The sequence below is a fragment of the Conger conger genome, chromosome 7, assembly GCF_963514075.1.
Source record: "Conger conger chromosome 7, fConCon1.1, whole genome shotgun sequence".
Classification (NCBI taxonomy): Eukaryota; Metazoa; Chordata; class Actinopteri; order Anguilliformes; family Congridae; genus Conger; species Conger conger.
In genome coordinates this window covers 47,089,718-47,111,219 of record NC_083766.1, presented here as the reverse complement: position 1 = coordinate 47,111,219, position 21,502 = coordinate 47,089,718, and the positions used below count along the sequence as shown (strand labels likewise).

General features: G+C 42.0%; 1 protein-coding gene across 1 annotated transcript in view; it reads right to left on the bottom strand.

Moving 5' to 3' along the window:
• camkk1a (calcium/calmodulin-dependent protein kinase kinase 1, alpha a) overlaps positions 1 to 21,502 on the bottom strand; it is an 86,489-nt gene that overhangs the window by 6,390 nt on the left and 58,597 nt on the right. Inside the window, exons 8-16 of the mRNA XM_061248874.1 lie at positions 20,839 to 20,860; positions 19,519 to 19,607; positions 18,016 to 18,215; positions 13,187 to 13,240; positions 13,003 to 13,076; positions 12,151 to 12,238; positions 10,133 to 10,261; positions 8,386 to 8,489; positions 5,335 to 5,382 (exon numbers count right to left, since the gene is read on the bottom strand). Coding sequence (XP_061104858.1) covers positions 5,335 to 5,382; positions 8,386 to 8,489; positions 10,133 to 10,261; positions 12,151 to 12,238; positions 13,003 to 13,076; positions 13,187 to 13,240; positions 18,016 to 18,215; positions 19,519 to 19,607; positions 20,839 to 20,860 — 808 coding nt within the window. The remainder of the gene's footprint in view (positions 1 to 5,334; positions 5,383 to 8,385; positions 8,490 to 10,132; positions 10,262 to 12,150; positions 12,239 to 13,002; positions 13,077 to 13,186; positions 13,241 to 18,015; positions 18,216 to 19,518; positions 19,608 to 20,838; positions 20,861 to 21,502) is intronic.

Here is a 21,502-nt window from a genome sequence, read left to right as displayed (position 1 = left end):
ACTGATTCTCCAACTCGGAGTGTAATACTAGCCTGAATGAGAATTTATGTGTATCTGATGCTGGCCATATTCATTCTGCAAAAAAATATACCCCCAGGAAAGTGCCTGTTTGTAATTAATGACCATGGATCCATTTATAGGGCCATTCAGTTGGGGAGTGCTTAGCACAGTCACCAAATGCCTTGCCTGGGTTCACATTTAAAGACAATGATAGTTCCCAAAACAAGCCTGGATTTACATCAAACTCCAATTTGTAATGCATAGAATGCTCTTACAAAATGGCTATGGTATGCAGGTATGCACTTGGTTAATACTTGGGTGAGACACCTCCTGGGAAAACCAAGTTGATGCTGGAAGCGGTGTTGGCAGGCCAGTAGGGGGCAGACTTCTCTCTGAACCAAACAAACCCCAATGCCTCAATGGCATGCAACCCAATATATGACTAGGAACATCTAATGGTTGTGTGAATTAATTTCACTGCTGATACATTTAGAAAAGAAAACTGAAAAAATAAATTATAAGGTTGTCCTCCCTCCGAACCAAATCGTCTGTATTTACGTTTCTTTCGTCTGGCTCAATGCTGGTCAGGACTTCAGTTGTTTTGATGGTAGCTTTCTAGTGGCAACCTGCTGCTTATGACAAGCTTCCCCCTTTACTGTGAATTAAGAGTGCTTTATTTATGGAATCAATTTAATTATTTTTTATTTGCCAGTTTAACTTGAAAGTGAATAGAGCATTTTCTGAGAGAGAAATATGCTAAAATCAACTTGCGAGAATGCCTGTTTTAATCACCTATAACACTCAGAGAAAGATCGGTCATGCAAGCAGTTAAGGAAAAAGTGAAAATAAAACATCCCATGACCTGAAAGGTTAATTCATTTATCTTCATTAAATTTAATATGCACTCAGCGAAGGTCTACCATTTCCTTCTTGTATCCAATATTTCATTTGGAACCACAGCCACACTCCAGCACACATACTTGCGCATTATCAGAGATAAAAACAAACTTCATACTACAAATTTCTGAAAGGTTGCAACAAAATTAGGACACAGTTTAAATCAGTGTCAAGATTGCAGGCAGACTGACAATAAATTAAGCTTAACCCTTTGAATTTCCTTCCTAGTTTTATGTCCAAGAGTATAGACACACACACACATACTGGTAGGTGGTTGGTTGTCCACCATGTCTGATGACGCCCATTTTCTCCTATTTATGTGTCTTTTAGTAGCTGTATAGTCTGATCCTGGATGTGCAGCTGGATAGCAGACCAGGCATGTAAAAGCAATGTTGGGGAGTGTCCCTTTACATGTATGCCCCTTTGCACGTCTTGCTATACGATGTGGTGTTAGCTGGTTCTCCATAAACTCCACTTCCTTGGAGGAGTGAGAACGCCAGAGGAAGCGACAGGAAGCAAGTTCTTCCAATGAAGAGGGGTTGATCTGACATCTCTTCAGTGTGGCCTTAATTTGGCACTTGAACTGATTCTTCTGGCCACCAACAGTGTGTTGGCCAAGAGGACTTTGCATGGGAGTCTGTGGCTGGACAAGCAAATAACATGCCCAAGCCACCTGAGTTGATGGTGGTTCAGGGTGAATTCCACATTCCAGCACCTCTGTGTGTTGCACTGTGTCCTTCCAAGTGATGCAGATAATCTTATGAAGGCATCTTACATGGAAGGCTTCCAGGCTTCTGATGTAGTGGCTGCAGATGGTCTGTTGAAATGCGAAAAAAAAAGTATTTTTGTGTGTCTAAACCCTTCTCCTTAGACAACCAAAAGATGCTGAGGCTTGTTTGAAGCAATTTTGGATCTCATTGTCCATTTTGGATGTTGGTAGTCAGTCCCTTCTCCTGAATGCAGTGACAGCTGCTGAGAGGGTGACTTGTGTGTTACCAGGGCATATTGATGTGCATATTGTAGCTCGATGATATTCTCTGAGGTACAGGTTACCGTACAGGTTACCATAAAGTCAGAGGTCAATGGTGACTCCAGCCTACTTCTCTAACTTTCTGTGTAACAGTGTTGTAACGCAGATGAGGAAGCTATTAAATACGACTAGAACTAGCACCCAGCCTATGACTGACTCAGAACTGTGGCTTCCAAATACCACCTGATTCCTGAATGATATTCTCCAAGGATGAACAGATCTTTGTGCTGTTCCCGGAATTTCTTCTGGAGCTGGCATACAACAAAGATTATGTTAACCGTCCTTCTACCCATTTGGACAATGCATTGTGACTGAGGTGTGACCAGTTCGGCTGTGGAGCATGACTGCGGCCAATAGTGAGATACCCCGACTGTTGGAGCAGGTGGATTGGTCTCTGTTGTTTTTATGAATTGCTGTAATATTATCATCTTTCCACTGTTGGGGGACACACTCTAAACTCCACACCTCTAGGATGTAGAGATGTAGTGTCCTTGTACAGAAGGTAGCCTCCTTCCTTTAGGATTTTGGCTGAGATTTGTTTTTCAGGGTTTTGGCTGCATGCAATATTTCTTTGAAGGTAGCTAGGCCAGTCAGGGAGCTCCACCAGTACAGTACGGTCTACTGGGGTGGGATGGTTGAGTAAGTAAAATACTCAGCTCAACACTCCTGAACAACGGGCCTGGTCCTTGATCACGATTGTTCTGTGGCAGATCTAACAGGTGCCATGGAACAGTTTCTGGGGCCATACATTGACTTAACTGCATCATAGAAACTGCACATCATTCCTAACTGTGTGAGCCTGTATTTCATTAGCCTTTGAGATGCACTACTCATTTTGTAGGCTTCACATAGTTGCTTGGACCTCAGAATGGAGGTTACACCACTGTTTTTTGAGGGGTTCGAATGGTGTGTTGGTAGCTCTGTTGGTAGCTTGGTGTGCCTTGTTGCATGCATTTTTTTAAGGAGGATTGAGATCTTTTTGCATTCTCATCAAACCCAGTGTTTTTTTATTTTGAAGCCAATTGACTGGGCTGCAGTGTCAGAGAGGGTGGTGCTCAGGGAGGTCCAATTCTCATTCATCCCAGATTCTGAACTTATCAGCTGTTCAATGTCTACAGCTTGTCAGCTAAGTTGTTTCAGGTGTCATTGTTGGTGAGTCTGGCACAGTGGAGTGATTTTTTTCTTTGGTCCACATTGGCACCTTAAAGGCTGGATATGTATGTTGACTCTTGGACTTTTGTCAGAATCACCCGGTGCCAGAATCACCTGTCCAGCAATCTGCTCCTCAAATAGCTCTTGTAAGGAAGACGATCACTCAATCAGGTGCCAGTGTTTAAACCTGGGATCCAGGATACTTTGTATTTATTCTTTTGTTGGAAGATGGTGTTTGTGATAGTAAGGTCATGTTCAGAGCACAGCCTAAGGAGTCTCTTGCTATTAGAGTTTAACTGAGTGCAACTCTAGCATTATAATCACCTTGCTTCACCATGGGTGTATAGGCACTTATCAAAGTGACATATCAGCATTTTGCCAGAGGTATGCAGAGTTATAATCCATTTGCTAATGTTCACTGGTGTTTCTGTGGGTTTGTGTAAGAAACTTCTGCAAAACCATCTTGATGAAGATGTTGTCCTCCCTGGGGGTATCCTTTCCAGAAGAATGTGTAGCCCTCTCCCATTTCACTGAGCCAACCCTCCTCAAGGAGCCTGGCTTCATGGAGTGGTGCCACATCCACACTATAGCACTTGAACTTGCTGGCAGTAAGTGCTGTTCTATGCTGAGGTATGTCTGTACCATGGCTGATGTCCAGGAGAGTCCTTATGTTTCATGTGACAATTCTCAGGGGTATTTTTTTGTTTTTCAACAGCATAGTGGAATGGCCTGAAAGGCGCAGTTGCTGAGTGGGCATTATTCTGGGCTACCTTTTCTCGTTCCTTGCCCAGTTCGGGTGAACAGTACAGTCCCTAAATAGGGCTGCTCAGAGACACAGGGGACTGCCGAGAACAGCCGCATCTCAATCCCAGCAGCTAACGACCATTTCTCCGCTAGCATTTCTAAGTTCCTGCTAAGAGCTTCCAGCTCATTCAGACCTGGCCCCATCTCTGGATGCTCCATCCGCCACCAGGCTTTGTGAGGTCGGAGATCAGGGTTTCAGATAGAAGAGATACCTGCACTAGTCTTGATTCCAGGCTTTTGATTGCCCTTCAAGTCTGTTATTGGTGTTTGTCAACATGAGAAACAGAGTTGTGCCAGTGAAGTTAAGGCAGTTATTATGAGGCTGAGAAATAAGAAAAAAAAGTCTGAGACATAGGCCAAAAAATATGGTCACCGAAATAAACTGTTTGGAACATCATTAAGAAAAGATCAGTGGTGTAGCCTTGGTTGCACTCTTGCAGTCACTCTGATATCAGTATTGGTCTCATCTGTCCACAATACCTTTTTCCAGAACTCTGCAGGCTCTACATACTTCTTAGCAAACTGTAACTAGTCACAGACACATCCATGCCTGCCTCTTGAAGAGTGTCTCTGATCTGTGGGACAGATGTTTGGGGTATTTTTCTTCATTATGGAGAGAATTCTTTGATTATCAACTGTGGAGGTCTTCCTTGGCCTACCATGGCATTTGTGATTACAGAGCTCAACCGTGCTTTCTTTCTTCTTCATGATGTTCCAAATTACGTAAACCTGTTGTAGGACTTTTTTTTCCTCATTTCTCACCCTCATAATAACTTCATTGACTTTCATTATATACTATACATAAATATTAATAATGTATGCTCTGTTTACTTTTTTATCATTGAATCAATTTTGAATCATGCTTTTAAATTAATTAAAGAGAACAAGCACACCTCTTCTTTTAGTGGGTCTTCCTTTAACCTACAGTCAAACAACTGGGCCAGTGCATTGCGGTTTGTGTGCTGCTGATACCTAATCAACATACTACATACAGTACATAACACTCTGAATATGATGAGAACCATCTCTAAACAACCTCTTTAAATAAATTATTATTATGGGAGCCAAGAAGCACACTCAGAGACACACCCTGGAGACAATACCAGACCGGATATTGTCCTGTTCCTTCACTACACAACTGAATTGATGCCCTTCAGGCAAACAGGATTCATTTTGCGAACACACTGCTATGGGAACAGGAGGTGACCGCTGCTGTGTTTGAGTGTGCTCAACAGTACAGGAGTGCTGGTGGGTGGCATGGGCAAGGGAAAACAGACAAAACTAGAGTTATATATGGCACACTTAATCAGGCTCAACCACAGCAACAGCCATCAACACAGGAGGAGACGACAAGCACAGGGGAAACACAGCCCCCCCCCCCCCGCCTCCCCTGAACACACACAGCTGAGGACGACAGGGGCTGACACTTCACTGGCACGGCACACAGTTACCTTAATGAGGGGTGAAGTTTTAGAGAGGAGCGGAAGAGCCACGTGTCCCTGCAGCAGACAAGCGGAGGAAAAGGAGAGTATCAACAGAGGGGCAACAGGTCAGGCGGTGTGTCCCTGGGGAAGGGGGTGATGATGAGGTGAAGGGAGGGGAAGTGCGCTTTAACCCGAAGCGATGTCGCCGCGCGACTCCCGCACCTGCAACCCTCGCCCTGACAACGTGCTAACGCAACATGTCCCTTCAAACGTGGCTGATATGTCGCTTGTGGTGAAGTCCATACATTGTACTTGGTTGAAGGTGTTCCTGTGAATTTTTTCCATAGAGGGATGATATGCCAGAGCTAGTTCTCCGAATCAGCCTAGTTCACCAATATTGCAGGAGTAACCTGTCCTTTCAAAATCATTGCTATGTCAGTCAATTTATCCATCCATTTGCAATTACAACACAAGCCATTATTTATTCAACAAATCTATGTTCAGGCAATGTAGATGTTCTTAATGTGGTGGAGCTATTTAATCAAAGACCACACCAAACTTTGAGCATCCACCCATAAACAAAAACAGTGTTAGCTACTATTAATCTTGTTCTTTCCATTTCTGGGTTTATTTTAATCATAATGCCATGTACAACAGGCCAGTACTTTATGATGCATTGCTGAATCAGTTAAAATGGCTGTGTCATAGTATAATTTCATATGAAATAGTAAATCATTTTTTAAATGTAATTCTATGAGAGACCACCAGAGGCAGTACCAGAGACAAGCAGAAAGTCTTCATCCATGACTTTACTGCTTTACAAAACTTGAATAAAAATATTGCACGTGTTATTTGGAGAAACACAAGAGATGAATCAGATTGTTGCTTGAATTTTTCTATTATAAATCACAGAAAACTTGAAAGCACACAGTTTAGTGTCCTGGGAGCTGTACTGTACTTGCTCAAACTCTTCTGACTGAAATCAATAGCAGCCTCAGTATGTTTTAAACATATTTTGCTGATCAAAAATGCATTTCTCCGATCAGACACATAACGGATTCCTATGCATGCTATAAATAGTGCCCTTTGTGTACCGTAGTACAGGTGTGCTAGCAGAGTAGGGGAGCACTGCCAGGCAGTTTAAATACCCTTTCCCTGGCCTCGCTCATGGTTTCTATGCATGAGTCATTCTTCAGTAATTGTATGAAAAGGTTCAAATAACCCGAGTGCATTTCATTACTTTGAAAGCAGTCACAATTTGTGAACTCATTGCGGATTCCATCAGAAACGTCGCGCGTTACTTTGAAGGCTGAATCTCAAGAGTCGGGAAGAGACTGGCCATTAAAGCAAAATTAAATATTTCATTTTATGGAAATGAACAGTGCAGACGAGCACTGAGCCGCCGAGGGGCTTGAAAGACTGGGCTGCGACTGTGAGTCACCTTGGGCGAGGACAGCTGCAGCCCCCGCCGCGCTCAGCAGGGGGCAGCATCGCACCCCGCAGCCCGGTGAGTTCACGGCACGGCGCGGAAGACAAAGCGCTGCGCCACTCGGCTGTGTCAGAGCTTTGCTTTCCGTGCTGCCGGAGGGGCAGAAAACCCTCTCCGAACACAGCATGAAAGAAAGCCTACAGACTGCGATGAAAAGACACAGAAGGCGCTCGTATCGATTCGCACAGAAGACGGCCATGTCTCCATTGTCTGCCATTTCAAAACAGGCTGCAAACCGTCTCCGTTAATAACTGCACACAGAAAGAGTGTGCCGCGCACGTATTAAGTGACTCATTCTGTAATCTTTCTGAGCTGCTGGATTTAGTTTGGGTGTCTAATCCGGTACAGACTAATAAGTATAGGTTAAGCAACCTTATTTATCGACACCTGTGGAAACTCCAGTGAATTGGGGAAATGGTTTCATGGGCAGGGGCGCCTCTTTGCTCATGTACATCCACAAGGTGGAGATATTCATTCTGTGCTCGGTGATTACACTACCCTTGCGTCTGGGGACAGGTGGACACTGGAGCGGGTGGGGATAGAGGACAGAGACACATAGCTCCGAAAAAAAGGCTGAAACACATTCCCATTCAACATGTCCAAATGTGACACTCTTCCCTGACACTCAAACCCTGCCTTCCTCTTCCACAACACAGATGGAAAAGTCATTCTGGATAATTGTGAACACTCCCCTCAATGCGTGTGTGTAGCATACAGCCCTCCACCCTCCTCCCTGATACACAGTTAGTGTGATGAACACATGAGCCTAGAAGAAGGTTAACTGAAAGTCTGACACATTGTATTCGGTGTTGGTACAAACCATAAAATGTAGCACTGGAAGTAAGCCGAATGTAGGATTCAATGTTTTGGAGGACACCTAGCAACACTAATGGTGCAGGGTAAAATTATGCAGGCAACAAGAATATGACTATATGACAAACACATACACCATTTACTTTATACTTTATTTAAGAATTTATTCTTATAACTAGATGTAAAATCTTTAAAATTCAACTATTTTCTTCCTAAATGCCCCACAGATATTGCCAATGAGTATGACCCATTTCACTTGTCAAGCAAACAATAACGAATAAGACTAAGACTTGTAGTGCGTTTACATACACCCACATATGTTTTTAAAGAAGATGAGCAGTGCTGTTGTGCCATGCCTTACAGCTGCAAAATAATTTGCCGTTGCCTTTGTCAAATGTGTGCTAGACGATTAATAATTATAAGCGCATCACATGAATCGCAAGTGTTAAAAAATTGATAGCTGCAGAAGCTTTACAAAAAACAAGATAAATAATAAAGCAAGATAAATAATAAATAAAGACAATTTGTTTGGTGTGTGAATCGTGCACGTTTTAATTACAACAGATATTTACAAAATAAAGGAACACTATTCATTTTGATGTTAACAAATTGTTAGCCAACTACCTACATACCATTAAACGGGATGAAATCATGCATTCACTAGCCATTATATACAACGTTTGACCCCCAGCACTGTTACCGGGATGGAGTGGAGGCGACATGTACATGGCAGTGGGTGGGGAGGGGCCCTCCACCCGAGTGTTATCGATGCTTACATGAGCAGGTTCCCGGGGGCGGACATGGACCTCTCCTCTCTCCTGCTGGGGCACTCGAAGGGGTTGCTGAAGGACCTCTTCCTCAGCATGGCCTTCACCAGGATCTGAGGGAGGCAGGGCAGAACGACAGGACCGTCAATACTCCACACACAGCGGTCAAAAAGTGCAGAAACTGGGCTGTCTTAAGTATTTTAGTCTTGTAATAACACTTAAGAATTTTTTTCTCTCAAGTAGAAAAGAGTATGTTAATGTTTGCTTGACAAGTGAAATTTTCTTATCCCATTGGCAAATCTTTTTTTAGCAAAAAGGTGAAATAAATAAGATTCAATAAAAAAGTCTCAATAAAAGACAATACTAACTGTCGTCACTCTGCAGGATTTCTAACCCAGAGCCACTTACAGACCAGTACATGCAGTACAAAGTTAAGTGAACACTAGTACAGAAACAAAAATAGACAAAGTCAATTATGTTTCAAAACAGACTATGCGTGACAGAGAAGAAGGAGAATTAATAAAAATGTAATAGCAGAAGTGCTGTAACATCAATTATTAAAAGCATGTGTAAAAATGAAGACAACCCTATATTGGCTCATGAATTTGGTCCTAGCAGCACACTTGCTTTGAAGCTGTTCCCATGGTTGGTCAAGGTGGACACTTTCGGACTGGAGGTAAGCGCTAAGAGCCTGTGTCACTGTGCTGACAGCGTAAAGTAGTGGTGGAGGAGGAGGGAATGAAGGGGAAGGGAGGCAGCCATCACAGACACCTACCATAAATATCATTGACCTCCTTTGGGATTGACCTGCGACTGCAATATGCGAGCAGAAAACCTTGAGACTGTCGCAAACAGGAAAGCCCCATCAGAAAGCAAGCCAAGGAGGAATGAAACCCTCATTACACAATGCATATCAATGCAATTTGTCATGAGCTTGATATCTGTTCGAAATATGCGCTGAAATCACATTATACTATATATGACAAAGCAATTAACTACCAGCGATGGGAAACCCAATTTCCCAGCTAGTGTTTCAGACTTCTCATTTACCTTTGTTGATCTAACCCATGCAGAGGAAAAACCGTTGGTTTCCTATGGTTGAAATGACTGTAAAAGTAAATCCATTAATGGACCTATTGGACTTATACGGTTATTATGGTATTTATTAAGCATCCACAAAATTAGACTTTTATCAGTCTAAACATTTCCATCTATTCCTATGTGGGGATTAAATGGGTGGAGTTAATGTATTACCAGACTGAGCTATTGGGTCCAGCTATCATAGTTTCATGATATTTGTAGATAGAGATTGTTCATAGAGAAATTTGTAGCAGGAGACCAGACCACAACTATACACTCCTGACATTGTTTTCAATACAGATTTTATGTCTGACTGTTATTGTAGTTATGGACATTACTTTGAATAGATATTTGGTGGAAGTGTGGTGGATACATCCCTTATGGATACTTCAACTATTTCCGCCCCTTTAAAGTCACTTCAAAGCCAAGGAGTCCTGAGACAGCCTACAGAAGATCTTCAGCTCAAAAAGGCTTGCGTTTGGTGAAGCACAGTAATTGGGTCTGCCTTATAGGAGTTTTCCCAGAGTAATGACAGAATTTGGGAGCTGTAACGGGGTCCACAAGTCCCTCAGGCCATTGGCTGACACTGCCCAGAGTGGCAGCTTTGGCTTGGGTTTGGCTGGGGTTTGGCTCGGGTTGGGTTCTGATAGTTCTGACGGCTGGGATGCGGACTCACCACTGCAGAGAGGCTGGGGACGAACTTGACCGAGTTCTGCACCTCCTCCTCTGTCACCTCCACTACAGTGCAGTGCTCCTCTTCCAGGGGCATGGGGTCGGAGCCGTTCTGGGTCACCCAAGGATGCAGCTATTTGGGATGGAGCGCAGATTCACACTGGTGAAATTCACACTCAAACAACACAAAAACATGATACACACACCACACAAACACAATACACGCACCCACATAAACACATAGAAACTTAATACATACACCAAAACCCTGACATACCGGTGCGCACAAATACACACACACACACACAATAGACACCCCCATAATCATAATACACACACATGTATAAGCACACAGAAACTGAATACATACACTAACTCCCTCACATACAGGCACGCACAAACACACACACACACACGCACACAATACATACACCCCCATAAACATAATACACACATCTGCACAAACACACAGACACTCAATACAAACAATAACACCCTCACTCAGACACACATACACGCACACAATACATACACCCCCATAAACATTATACACACACCTGCACCAACAGACAGAAACTCAATACATACACTAACACTCTCACACACTCACACAATACATACACCCCCATAAACATTATACACACACCTGCACCAACAGACAGAAACTCAATACATACACGAACACTCTCACACACTCACACAATAAATACACCCCCATAAACATTATATACACACCTGCACCAACATACAGAAACTCAATACATACATTAACACTCTCACACACTCACACAATACATACACCCCCATACACATTATACACACACCTGCATTAACACACAGAAACTTAATACATACACTAACACCCTCACACATATAGGCACACACACACACACACACACACACACACACAGCAGAAATGAGACATCTGCTGTTGGTGAAATGAGAAGGGGCTGGCCTGAGGCCAGGAGCGGGCTGGCATGGCATCCATCATTCCCTGCCCGTTTACCATCCTCCCTCTGCTGCCTGATACGAATCTCCTTTCTCCCAGATAGAGGGCATGCGAGGTCCAGTTTTAATTAACGCCAATGTTTTTCCCCATGCATTGTGCCGATTACTGGGCAGCCACAAAATGGGCTCCTCCAGATCAGAAAACAATGACTGAGACAAAACTCAAGCTTGTGGAAGAAATCTGTCTGGGGTAGATATGGCAGTCTACAGTGATGTGCTTCAAACTTACAAACCGATGCCAGCCCACGAAGGCTGAACAGCTACTTAAATCAACGGCCCAAGCCATGTCATGGGACAAACTTGTTCCGCTGGCCAAATTAGTTGGCTAACCAGTCCGTGTCTGCAGTGGAAAAACAAACAGAGGAACCGGCGGCCATTTTGAACTGCGGCCCACCAGGGCTTTCTCCTACGCCTCTCCTCTCTCTTCTCCTATTCAGGGCATGCATGTATCTGGCACTTGGGGAGCGCAGAGAGAGTCAGGTGGGTCTGGATGTCAAACTGTCACTGGTGTGCAATGTAAACTGCAGCTGGTTAATATAACCGCTGCCGGCACATTTACGGCCCTCTCTGGGTTCCGGTGAGATGAATCATAGTAAGTGCACTCGCATCCAAAATCTCAGTCAGGTGCTGAACAGAAAAAAAAAACAGACTACACTTTTAGGTACAAAAAGTCCCTAAAAAGGTAAAATGCTTGTCACTGGGGCGGTATAATATAGGTACATAAAATTGTACCCCGAGCCAGCAATATATAATGAATTTGTACCTTTTTTTTGCTTGGAAAACATACTAATTTCTTCCCATAGAAACATTATTCTACTTTCAGGGTACATTTGGGAAATGAAATTTACTTATCTAACAACCTAACAAAAATACATTTTCAAAAAAAGTACTAGCTCATGTAGCAATTACTGAAAGCCACTCAGCTTTGATATGCTCTGTGCAAGCAATGGTTAAAACCAGGGGGGGTTCTTGTGAATACCCACAATGCCCCTTGGCTGCCTGGTCACAGTTTACCTTGATCTCCGGAATGGTGATCCTGGTGTCAGGGTTCTTGTCCAGCATTCTCAGGATGAGTGCTTTCAGGTCCTCGCTGATCGACGGCCTGCAATCCCAAAATGCAGAGTGACACAACACACTGCAGCACTTGCAGTAGTGGGTCAAAACACTTGAAAAATGGCCAGCATACACATTGAGCCACACTGCTGGCTATTCTCTACAGTTTTAAAAAGTTCCTACATAATGCCTTCATAAGCACTACATTGATATTAATACACCTCTCATAATGCGTGCTATTACATCCATTCTATGAATGCATGATGTACCAAATCTGATTGTAATGGTCCCACTTATGATATGGAAGGCGACATAGAGTAATTGATTGTGTATACAACGATTACTACGTACATGATACCATGGATACTACAATTATTAACACCTCACGGAATTCTTATGCAGGACCATTGACAGAAAATATTACTGAATATTGTATAGCATGTGTTGCCTTGAACCTGTTTAACCACATTCGGAAACACCTTTCTTCGAGATAAAAACCAGCACAAAACAAATACTTCATCTGCCGTTCATCTTTTCTCACATTTCCACCCTGGCATCTGGCGATGCGAATATCTCATCCAATTAAATCCTCCCTCTGGCTACACTTGATTCTCTGGATTCTTTTTTCGTCTTTGGGCCTTTTGATGTCTGGCTCGTGTTCAGGGGGGCATATCGACACTCTCCGCTATCACAGACGCCCCGGGGAGGGGACGAGGAGGAAGACAAGGAGGAGGAAGAGCCGGGCGACGTGCGGCTCCCTTCCTTACGCCGCTGGAAGCATGGCGGCCAGATGAAATTATGAAAAGCACTCACGTATCCGGGAACTCCACGGGCCTGCTCCTGATCTTGTTGTGTAGGGCGAGGATGTATTCGTCTATGAAAGGGCACTGTCAGCGAGGGAGAGAAGTGTTTGTTTTAGAAGCACTTTGAAATGTGAAGTGCGCTGGTACATTTGCACATTTAATATATCGATCTAAATCTAAAATAGCTGACTTGCCTTTCCAAATATGAAACAGTAAAGGGTCACTCCCATCGCCCATACGTCCAGGGCCTGCAAAACAGCATCATGGGACAGTCAGGTAGAGAGTACACTGCAAAAACCAAAAAATAAGCCAAATACTTTAGCCTCATATTTAGACTTAAAATCTTATTTTTTATTTTTTGCTAAATAAGACAAAAATGACAAATTAGGTGAGACAGTTTTTCTCATTTTAGGATTTGTCAATTGGGTAAGACAATTTCAACTTATTTAGATTTTAAGTCTCGATACAAGACTAATGCTGCTTTCACATGGATCATGGCAGACTGTAGAAGGCAGAACAGCACTTTTGGGATGGTATGGGATAAAAGGGCAGGTTCTCCATGACAGAAAATAAAACATACGTTGCTATGGTGATTAGGGTTGCACTGTAATTGTCCTACAATACAAGCAGTTTCCTTCCAGGATAGGAAAAATGTGGATTGCGTGGAGTATAGATCTTTATCAATGTTGTGGAAAAAAAAGAAAGAAGCTTTTTGTTAACCATTTTGTATTGTTTTGTTGTGTTGTGTCGCATCTGGTTTGGCGTTCCGTTGAATATAACGGTAAAAAGTTTAATAATTTTAGACTTCAACGTCAAGAGCTGGTATTTCAAGCTTGTCATAGTTGGATTTTACACCAGGGTAGCCATCGAGTTCTTTGCCGTATTTTACTGTTTACCAATTTAATCATCGTCCACTATAATGACATCTGGTTTGCCGTCACCCGTCTACCGTGATCCGTGTGAACGCAGCATAAAGCACACAGTAGTCTGTTAAGACAGACTTTTTTTTCAGTGCATAGCTTCCAAGCACTTGGTGGTTGCGTTGCGACGCACGCTCTCATCCCTCTTCTCCAGTCTCTGCGGCCAGGAACACGCCCAGGTACGTGGGTGCGTGCTGTCGGTTGCCAAGGAAGTGGGAGGACGAGAGGGTGGCCGACGGCATGATTGATGGACTGAGCCGGAGCCGTTCTGACGAAACGTTCTGCGTCTCCGAGCAGCGGGGAGTTCTGCCAACAGGCGGCGAGGAGCCGCCGCTTCCCCGCAAAGTGACACAGAGAAGCGGCAGTAGCTTCGGGAAGAGATCCTATCTGCGTTAGGACCCCGTTAAATCGTGTAAAATACACCATATATGTTATTTCTAGAAATTTCTAGTACTCCTTGCTAAAACGACAACAATGGGATGAGAAAATGCCCCTTGTCAAGCAACACACTAAAATGTTCCAGAAAGCTAATATATTAATCAAAAAATGTTTAAGTCTCATTATAAGACTAAAACAGATGTTAAGACACGTTTTGCTGCAGTGTAACGGCCTCGTACGATTCGTACCACGGAGAGTAGTCAACCGTAGGGGCAAACAAGCAGAAGAAAGAGGCTGATGGGGTCAGGATGATTTAATAGGCTCATCGATTGTGCGGAGGATAACCGGAGAAAGGGAGCGAGGCTTGCACGGTGGAGTCATAGGAGCCAGTCCTTTCTCTTCCTGCCTCTCCTCATTACGCGGAAATGGAGAAACGATGTGCCCCGTCTCTCTAAAAATGTGTGCTTATCAACAGCCCTCTGCTCCCTCTCTGTGCAAATTGCGATCCGTGTCAGCAAAAAAAATAAAAATGAAATAAAAATGATAGAGATGGCATTACAGTACAGTGGGCCATAGCAGGGAACCCCTGGCCACACAAGGGCATTGATATGCACTGAGCGTCACCCACCCAATGGACAGTGCTACAGTATCCATTTGCTTTTTACAAAAAATATACTGCAGTAAGAACTGCAACAACAACAAAATCAATTTTTACAGCAAAAGTATTAGTAAGGGCTTTGTAGTGTGAACTCACTTGGTCAAGTCAGGTCAAAGGTAATATAAGCCGTGGGAACTCTTATTTTCACAGCGTGGGCAACATTCACTATGAATAAAGTAAAGTGCAGCAAGCACAGCTCAAAAACACAATACGTTTGCTCCCTATTGACAGCAGCATTATGGTTTTATAAACAAAATGTCAATTAAGCAAATCCATAGGGGCACACACAACCTAAACAAAAACTAGATTTGCTGTTTATGATTCTAGCTAGTGAAAGCTAAAATTATAAAAGCAATATACTGTATATTTGCAGTTGATAACAGAGCACAGTGGTGATAGCTTCAATAAATATATTATATGACATTCTGCATATGCTATACAGTATGACAAACATGATTAATCCCTAAAAGGAGAACTATCACACTTATTTCAGTTGAGATTACTTAGATTAAATGCATAAATTATGTGTGAAGGCATTTGTAAAATCACTTTGCAGGGCAAACAAGTCCAGTGACATGTTTGGTTGAATCTCCAGCCTGTGTTTCCCAGCAGGTGCTCAAACTCCACCCTTGAATGCAGAGACTGGTTTATGGATGGCTACCTATACAGGTGATCATGTGACACTCCCAGGAAAATACAGTAACGTTAGCATACAAACATCACGTAACCCAACTTGGCTAGCCGGAGCGATATGGTGGACAGCTCTGTCTTTGCCGAGTTAGAGGACAAGCTTTTAGATTTTGATGAAGAAATACAACCTTACAGTTTTGAACCGGGATTTACAAAGGAAGAATTGCGTGAGCAAGTAGTTGTGTATCTAAGTGTGCCAAGCACGACCACAATAATCTGTATCCACTCAAAAAGAGAAAATAATCTTCCATTTCCACTGTGTTTGAGCTTCTGTAACTTTGATTTAGTAATACTTAATAGTAATTCTGAGTCAAAATACAAACCCCGAAGGCTTACCTTTCAAAAGACACCAGGATTATAACTGTAGTCCAAAGGCTTCAAGATTAGTAGCCATTTTATTTTGGGTATGTCATTTTCAAGCTTGTGTTAAGAAAATGGGTGATAGTTAAGGGGTTAAAGTCACACATGTGGCAGATTAACCTACTCTACAGCAACACTTTAACACCGTATGCGAACTAGGAAGAATGATCAATGAAAAAATACTGTGATTGTCCGAAGCAAGAATCTGTATGGAGCACCTGTCAAAGTTTGCCCAATATGTTTTCCAGTGCCATAAAAAACTATGTAAGATGACTCAATAGTGTCATCATTACAAATGGAGGATGCACAGTACTGAAAACAGAGATGCAAACTGCTACACCTTTTATTTGTACATATTTTCATAGTTTAAGCATACAATATGTTTTGCTTGTTTTATTTATTTAACCTAGTTTGTGTATCATTTTCAAAGGTGTGAATAATTTTGGAGTGAACTGTATGCACTGTTGGAAAATGTGAAAGCTCGGTAGAATGCCAATAGACTGGATTACTGCAGAACTACTTTAGGGAAGGAAGGCTTTAAATCAATATTTTGTGACCCAGATATTTCATTCTTTCACTTAAATATGTCGTTTTTCTTGCACTGCTTCTCAGTAAACTAAAGCACAGGAGAACACAAGGGGAAAAAAATCGATAATGGTGAAGTACTGTCTTGACAGAAAAATATTTCGCTGCACCTGGTCCTGCTTAAAATAAATGTCTAGCCGGGAGCACAACGACAAAAGCGCCGAACGCAGGAAAGCTGGTAACGAAAGAGGTTTGAGATTCTGTTCTCTATCTTCCATAATGACTTTTTGAGTAATTGGTGGCACCTTCAGTTGATTTATTCGGCATGCGAGATGTTGCTGTTCAGCCGCCGCTGCCTTCTGGCAACACGGGTGAAGGAACACTCTTCCAGCTCATTTTAATTTCATGATTCTATCCCGTCTCTCCCCTTGGTGATCGCCCTCAGCCTCGAGCAACCCGGCACGTGGGGGGGGGGGGTGTGTGCCACGCTGTTGGTCATGTTGGACATACCGAAAACCCCCCGAATCAGCAACATAAACCGTTAGCTTCCTAACAGTCTAGCCTGTCATGAAATGGACATTGACATGCGAGAGGTGTGGATTTAGCATATAAAAGGATGACTGCATGAATACATTACTGCTGAGTGAGGATGAGCTAGAAACCGATGCCAAAACACCAGACGGTCTGAGCCAGGGGAGGTTATGAGCCAGGACACTTATGAAATTAATCTGTCACATTTAGGTGCGGCAGTAGTCATTGTACGATCCATTTTTGATATTAATTATGAATATCTCATCCCAAATAGATTAATCAAATCACTCATCAACTATCTGGATATGACTTCTGAACACAGAATTTAGTCATTGTGGAATACATTTTTTTTACAGAAAATTAGTTTTTCTACTTATCGTATACGAAATTGAAAAGCGATTAACTGACATTTATGTGTTTTGATTATTTGAATTCTCTTAATTTGGTGGATGAACAGGGTTTTTCTCCAAGATCATTGTGCTTGTTTTATAGGGTGTAGTTTTTAAAAGGCAGCTGTGTGACTGTACCCAACAACACATTATATTCCAAAACAACACTTCCAAGAAACTGGTAGTTTTTAATAGGCAGAATGTCCTATTTCCCCTCAAAATTGGTCTAAGGATTTTGTCAACATTGCTAGTTAACTTGTTAACATATCTTGTGAGGAACACTAAAAACAGTAGCCTGGGTTGGTAGCGTTTGATGGTCATGGACTGGCTGCCTGCTGAGGAGAAAATCACTTTACTTCCACAGCCACAGTATATGATATGGGAAATAAATTGAAGTCAACAGAAATCTCACTTATTGTTATGCAGTCACAATCGCAACTTTAGAAAAAAGCTTAATATTGTAATTTAATGATTTCATGGTACATTCACATTTCTAAAAAAACAACTATGAAATACAAGGTAACTTGCAGAGTCGCAGAAGACAGAAGAAGCGCCCAGGGGTGGGACCTTACCTTCCCACTGAAACTCTTGCGGTTATCCGATAGAGTCTCCGGGGCCATGAAAGCCGGGGTCCCAGCCGTGCTCGACAAAAGTGCATCATTGCCCTCAAACTGATTGCTGACCCCAAAATCGGCAATCTTGACGTGGCCATCATCACCCAAGAGCAGGTTAGAGGGCTTGATGTCTCTGTGGATTATCTTCTGATAGTGCACTGGGACAGGGGGCAGGAGAGATCCAAATCAACCCTTGACAGATACCCATTACAGCCAATCAGAACAAACTTCCAAACAAACTAACATCCAAACCTCCAATTAGAGCAGTTGTTCTCAACTAGTCCCACCTCCTCAGATTACCACTTAAGATCAGTAAGAAGGGCCGTTGTGGCCCGTTCAAAGAAAAATCGGCCTGATTAGATAAGGGATGCTCTTGATTAAGACAAAATTATGAAAAGTTATTGTTATTTTAGCTGTCTACCACAGGATATTTCAGTTGGAAGTAAATATGCAGACTTTCAGCTTTATTTTAAGGGTATTTACCTCTAAATCGGGTGAATAGTGTAGGGATTACAGCCCTTTTTATACAAAGTGCCCCCAATTTTATGGGCTGAAAAATAATTGGACAAATGAACACAACCATAGATGAAATGTATATATTTTTAATACTTGGTTGCATATCCTTTGCATGCCATGACTTTCTGATGACCTATTAAGATCATCATGTTGTAATTTCAATATAGCAGCTTATTATCAACAGACTTTATTAAAGCACACATCGTAAAAGCTTCGAAATTCATGGTTGAGACATTAATGGGTGTTTTGTGCCACAACATAAATTGCACCTATTAATATCTCAATCATGAATTTTCAAGGCTGTTGTGCGCTTTAATTTCATTTTTGGGTGAACTGCTCCTTTAAAATTCCCTGTAACACTATTCTGTGATTAATGTCTTTTCCAGAAGACACACACTTATCTGTTGATGATCTATGCTGGCTTCCTGTGGCAGATTAATTTGGTAAAATGAAAACTAAGCACTGATTATCTCTGAAGTTGATGCTCATGGAGAGCACTCATGTCACATGTTTCGGCAGTATATAGGGGGGTGCACAAGCATTAAAAGCTGATTTCAGCAGAGACAAAAGCCCTCACCACACAGACGGCTGCCTGCCATCCCTCCCACTCCTGTGGTAGCTGACAGCCCGCTCAGTAAAGCCCACCAAATAATATTCAACTGCTTATTATTTATAAGCCAGAACAAGTTGTAACCATTTTCCACACACTTATCGAGACCCTGTTAACGCCTACTTAATCTTACTCTAATTTCTCTCGCCTTCCTGACAACGGAGACAGAAATGATCTTTTGTTGTTGAGGCCTCATTTTTTACTAGAAAATATTTGTATCTTTAAGCTTCCTCACAACTCCCAGGAGATGCAGAGTTTATGACTTGTTTTATTTTAATTTGCACAATTTAATTTTAGTTTCTGTACGTCTTGCTTCTGAACTGCTGAGGACTTACAGTATTCGATGCCCAGGACGATGTCTCTTAAGTAGGTACGGGTCTGGTCCTCTGAGAAAGGGTTGTCACAGGGCACTTCCATTACTGGGCTGAGGAGCAAGCAAAGGTCAGTATGCATGGCTAGGTAAGCAGAATGCATGTGTATGAACAAACACGCGCACTCACAAACACATACACACACACTACACACAAACACACACATGCAGACTCACACACAAACACACACATACATACACACATAATGTATGGTACTACAACACGCAGGGCATGCATGGTCTCTGTCCAAATGTCCTCCTAAAACAATATTTTCCTAATATCGTTTTGTCCCCTGTCGGGACATGATTCTCTAGTCTTAATTTCAAGAATTGCGTATTCCCCTATGCTGAATCCCCTATGCTGCAAGGGACATTCAATACAAATAAAATACATAATATGTTTTTAAACAACATGCTTTTCACTTGTAGTAAATGTAAATACTAAAACCTTTTATTCTGCCAGTACACTGGGTCTCAGGAGGATACCAGGGAGATATTCATACTCAATCCTAATGGCCAATCAAATCAATGAAGGTTAAAGTAATTCAAGCCTCAGAAAACATGAAGCAAGAAGAGGACAGCGATCCTATTCAAATACGATACTAACCACCCATTTTTGTGCACTGTAGTTACGCAATCTTGTTTTCAGAAATTCAAAGCAATTCCATTAACAGAAAATGCCATTCACAAATGTACTGCACAGCTGTTGGAATACATTTTTTTGTAGACCTTGTTTACGAAAACAACGTGTTTGTTTTGCAGACCTTGATTCACACTGCTAAAGGTCACATGAGGGACATGGGATTGATTGTGTTGAAAGAGCAAATTAACTGCATTCTACCATGGAAACAGAAATCATTTACTGTCAAAGCAGGCACCGCATTAGCCTGAGAGACTAACTTAACCTTAGTTTTCAAGTGAACAAAGGTCACATTGCCAAAATGAACACTAATACCACGGTTGTGTGTGTGTGTGTGACTGCTTTTCAAACTCCTGTGCAACTGCAATACAGCCTCTTCATAAGCACTTTTGAAATACGAGATCCTATTGTCTATTGGGAAATCCACACAGAATACCAAACAATGCGTGACACTACATTTACAAGGGTAGCAAGGCCAGCAAAAAATGAATTAATTGTCAAGTGCAGGCATAAGCACATAATTAATCCCTTTAGAAATGGTACTATGGAAAGCAGAGGTAAAATGTCAGTTTTATAGTATTGAATTAAGTCTCAACAAAATGAGGTCAGACACTAATTACACTCACAAGGGCACATGGTACTTACCCCTTCTGCATTAGCTCAAACACTGCAGAACGCAAACAAACACAGGGACCAGGGGAAACAAGACAAACTATCATTATTCATGATGATGAATATTATTATTCATGAGATTTACTGAGATCAACATTCATATCCTACTGGCCAAAAGTGGTGCACCTGGATTCTGGCAAAGCTGGTGATGGTGACTCAGCTCATTGTAGCTGTGCACAGGAAACTGTACTGGGATCAGTAGCCCCATTGTGTAGCAGAAACAATGCTCTCTGCTTATTGTGAAAACTGTACTGGGATCAGCTGCCTTGTCGTGTTTATTTATTTATGAATTAGTTAATTTTATTTAACCTTTATTTAACCAGGTAAAAGTGATTGAGATTGAGAAACAGATTCTAATTTCCAACAATGACTTGGTAAAGAAAGCATGTGTCAATCAAACACACAAACATTGTTTTAAAAGCTAAGTGCTAAAGCTAAAATAATACATTTAGAGATTTTAAAAAATAAATAATAAAGTAAATAAAGAAACACAGAAAATGGCATATGTGCCTTTATCAGTAACAACAATTTCATGCATTTTAAGGGTAGTTCACAGCTGGGGAGAGGAGACTTTATTCTCTATTGATTTTTCAGTTTGACAAAACGTTTTAGGATTGGATGCAAAGTTAGTGAACTT